The sequence below is a fragment of the Sinocyclocheilus anshuiensis genome, unplaced genomic scaffold, assembly GCF_001515605.1.
Source record: "Sinocyclocheilus anshuiensis isolate Anshui unplaced genomic scaffold, SAMN03320099.WGS_v1.1 scaffold234, whole genome shotgun sequence".
Lineage (NCBI taxonomy): Eukaryota > Metazoa > Chordata > Actinopteri > Cypriniformes > Cyprinidae > Sinocyclocheilus > Sinocyclocheilus anshuiensis.
Genome location: NW_015544165.1, coordinates 2,005,445 through 2,009,819, shown reverse-complemented (window position 1 = coordinate 2,009,819; position 4,375 = coordinate 2,005,445). Strand labels below are relative to the sequence as shown.

Below are 4,375 nucleotides of genomic sequence, written 5' to 3'. Positions count from 1 at the left end.
GGCCTTTAAATGTGCGGGGGGGGGGGGGGGGGGATGAAAGGGCCTAATCACAAAAATGTTAACGGATAAAGCGTCATTGCAGTTATAACGGAATATAAAACCTAATATGCATTTTCAAGAAGCATCTGGCAGTAAAACCCCCTCAGCGTGCGGCGTCTCTGCGACATTTATTGACAGTGCAACGACTTCTATTACAAGGAATAAACGCATCGCGAGTGCGATATTTAAACACAATACCTACTATGATTGCGTTAACGGGTATCCAAAAAATCCTCACTGGTCTGCAGATGTCGAATAAATTCGGAAGAAATTGCGGATGTCGCCATATTGTTGCTGCTACCTTCCTTCAGTGTGCACCGTTACCCTGCATAATTGATGACTCCCAGCTAAATGATCTAATTTTCCTTCTATCCTGACAAGTGAAACACCCCCATAACAGGATATCACCACCTCCATGCTTTACTGTAGGAATGCTGTTATTTGGATGGTGAGCTGTGTTGGATTTCCGCTAGACATATCGTTTGGTGTTGAGGCCAAATAGTTCAATTTTAGTCTCATAAGTCATCAATTTAGTCATACATTCCGGTGTGCACCGTTACCCTGCATAATTGATGACTCCCAGCTAAATGTAAGGGAGTGTCGGTCAATAGGTAGCACCAGTTCCACAATTAGAGGAGTTCAGTTTAGTTTATTGGAATTTCAGGAAGATCCTTCTTCAAGAAGCCTATGAGGTGCTTCAGGAATGTTCGGGAATGACGATTTTGATGTTATGTAGCCTATAGTGCCTGAAGCAACAATCACACAGCCTTATGTGTAGAGTTTTAAAAAATATCTTGAAAACGCTATAAATAACAAACAGGTTGTTGGCTTGGTGTATTATCATGAGGGACAAACTCGCATAAAATTCATCTTAATGGATTTGTTTCTAATGGCAGTGTTTCTAAGGGATGACCTTCCTTTTTAGTGTCCTTTACAGTACTCTAAAAGGTCACAGAAATTGTGAGTATGTATTGTACGTACATTTTCGCTTTTGTCTGCATAAGTAAAGATTTGAAATGTGTTGATTTGCACGTTCTTCCCTGTCCAGGTCTTTTATGACATTACAGTACGATGTTACGTCACTTAGAATCTTTTCAGATGACCTAATAATCAGTTCCAAGGAGATCGGAGATCTGCTTTGTAGCTCCCTCTTACTGCTTTCACGTTTAAAATGTTTAAAACAGCCCTACAATTAGTCTTCATTAGCTCGTTATCCTCTGGAATTGCAGGTAGTTTCATTTTACAAAATATTATTATTATTATTAACCCATTTAATCACAAATTTCCCCATAGATGTGAATATGAGGATTTTACTATTGGAATATCCCAGTGAAACAAACTACATTGATTTTTGTAAAAGGCTTCAGAAAATTCTAGTGGAAAATGTATCTTCAGAGTTGCTGTAGGCCTCTTGGTAGCCTCTCTGACCAGTTTCATCCTGGCTCTCTCATCCAGTTTGGAGCGACGTCCTGATCCAGGGAGGGTTGTGTTGTACCAATTACCTTCCACTTCTTAATAATAGACTTCACTGTGCTTCTAGGCATGGATAAAGCCTTGCCACCCGTAGTTGATTGTTTGCTTCAGTTGCACTACCAAGGACTGAAATGCTCCAGGAAAGCTCTTTTCATGCTGAGCTAATCAAGATGCCCACAGCTAATCACAGATGAAAGTCAAATGGTGCGTCTCAATTAGCTCCCTAGCACGTGAATCAGTATATAGTGTACACGAATTCGGTCACTGGTAAGTTCCCTGGCTCACTGCACATTGGGACAGTGATTACTCAATTTCCGGTGACATGACTACATACAACGTCAACTGACAACATTATAGAACGTCACCGCTGGAATTAATCAACAACAGGCAGAACCAATCTCTTTTTGATATTACTTTTTATTCTCTTTAAACACATTGTTCTTTTACATGTTCTTACAACATTTCAGCCGAATATTAATTATAAATGTTAACTAGATGTGATCATTACCTGTCTAGGAATGTGTGTTTATGTTGAAATATACAAAAAAAAAAGGTTTGTCTTTTCAAATCTTCTATCGTGTATCATTATATTTATCGAGTTGGCTCGTGTGGTTTATGTTTCTTGCTTCAGAAATGTGACGGAATTTCCGGTAAGGTAGCATAGTGAGCACCGATGCGCCCTAGTTTTTGCGGTGCATTGTGGGATTTTTCAGGGAGCAAACGTTCCAGTGCACTGGAAGGATTTCGCGATTGAGACAGCCCTTAAAATGTCCGACTCCCTGATCAGTGCCCTGACTAGTGAACTAGGGAGCTGATTGAGACGCACCCCTCATGTGCCGTTGAGAAGGTGATTAGCAACACCTGATTGAGTTTACAAGTAATTTTTAGGAGTGGGGTGATCCTTTTTCAAACTTCTGTTTTTTTTGTTTTGTTTTTTTTTTCTCTGACATGTTGGTGTTATATCTTTCACTTGGAGTAAATACAGCTGGATAAAACAAAAACTGTGTCCATCTTAATTTCAGGCTGCAAAGCAACAAAATGTGATTATTTTAAAGGGGGGTGATTCTTTTCTATACCCACTGTATTTATTGCTTTTTAGATTAGCATTGGATGTAGACAACTTACTACATCAAACCTTTTTACTCAACAAGAAAATGCCTAAAACTTTTTCTACTTTCCAAAATAATACTTTTTATTTCAGATGTTTTGCATGCATTTTGAAATATGTCCCTTACATCTTTCTTTTATAGTAACAACTATAAACTATTAATAGTGGCAGGAGTGAATTCTAGATCCAGGCATGGAAAGGGTGTCCAGTATCGTTCAGTCCAGCAAGTGATCCGGCATGAGGAGTTCAACCAATCTAATTATGACAACGATTTGGCACTTTTGCATCTGCATCACCCTCTCTATTTCACAAAACATGTGCAGCCTGTATGCATAATGGAAAATGAAATGGATGAGAAACAACTAAGCTTCAGCTCATGTTACATCACTGGTTGGGGCAGCTCAGTGTTAGAAGGTTAGTGTTTAAATGTCCCAAAACTCAAAATCTCTATATTATTAACAGATGATTATTTAGCAGAATATGTAATGGACACTTTTCACACTTCCGGAGTTTTTAGAAATGGAAGTTATCATTGTTGGGTAAACTACTATTATGAACGGAGACTACAACAAATACATTTTTTGTGTTCCCATTTGCTCCAATATCAAAAGAAAAAAAAATCTATGACAGCATTTCTATGACTTTCCAAAAGAGGAAAAAATACTGCAAGATTGATTATGTTGGAAGAGAGAAATGTCAAATTTGCTGTCACTCCCTCAGCCATTGTAGAAACACTCATGCATCAGCTTTAATGAGTTTTCTGTAATTTAATGCCAAGGTCATATAACACAAAGTATAGTGTTATAAATATAAATTATTTAAAAAAAATGAAAAATAAAAACTTTGCTAGATTTACAATGTTAAAAACTGCAGAAATGTGTCATCACAGTCTGTGAAATGACTCCTTATATCAGAGAGGAGCTGTAATTTTTCCATCTTTCTGGCAGTTAAACTGTTATAGTATGTGGGTTATAATAGTATGTTAATAGTATGTGGGTTTATATAATCAGTTCTCTCCTTCCTCTTTGAGAGGAAAACCATGAACACACACATTTTACATGACAACAATATTTTTCCTTTAACAAAATTTGTATTTTTAACATTCATGGATGATTTAAGAATATTTCTTATGATCCTATTTAAGAAGAATATTTAAAGAAAGAATTACCTTGTTTTGAATTTATAATTATGCTTATTGATTTTTTTTTAAATCTGAAACTTTTTTTATAGGAATGTTATTTATCACTCTTCAGGAAGCTGAAGTTAATCTTATTGATACTGGAATCTGCAACCAGAGAAGCTGGTATAATGGCCATGTTAATGACAACATGATCTGCGCAGGATTTGACAAAGGAGGAGTTGACACATGTCAGGTAATGTTGTCTCTTTATATCACACTGCAGAGTAAGTGGTCTGTGAAAGACAGTGATTAACAATATCTGTTGGAATACTCTTCAATCAAGGGTGACAGCGGAGGCCCTCTACAGTGTTACAGCGAAGACATGCAGAGATTTTACCTTTATGGTGTGACAAGTCATGGAGAGGACTGTGCATTGCCAAACAAACCTGGCATATATACTCGTGCTAGCCGGTACACCGTCTGGCTGAGAAAAGCTGAAGCAAGGTCTGTATCTGCTGCCTCAGTCACAGATCTGCCAGTTTTTAAATTAATCTCAGCCCTGTTTTTCTCTGCCTGGATGGGCCTGCTAATGTGAGCCGACCCCATCAGACATCACAACAGCTCTCTGTGCTGCT

The 4,375-nt window shown here is 37.8% G+C and overlaps 1 protein-coding gene across 1 annotated transcript; it reads left to right on the top strand.

Annotated features, from left to right (window-relative positions):
* The first annotated feature begins 2,962 nt into the window (after window positions 1-2,962).
* Window positions 2,963-4,375, top strand: LOC107695755 (acrosin). The gene is made up of 3 exons (XM_016495786.1): window positions 2,963-3,034; window positions 3,851-3,993; window positions 4,084-4,375. The coding sequence occupies exons 1-3, from the start codon at window positions 2,968-2,970 to the stop codon at window positions 4,333-4,335; spliced, it is 462 nt and encodes a 153-aa protein (XP_016351272.1). The 5' UTR covers window positions 2,963-2,967; the 3' UTR covers window positions 4,336-4,375.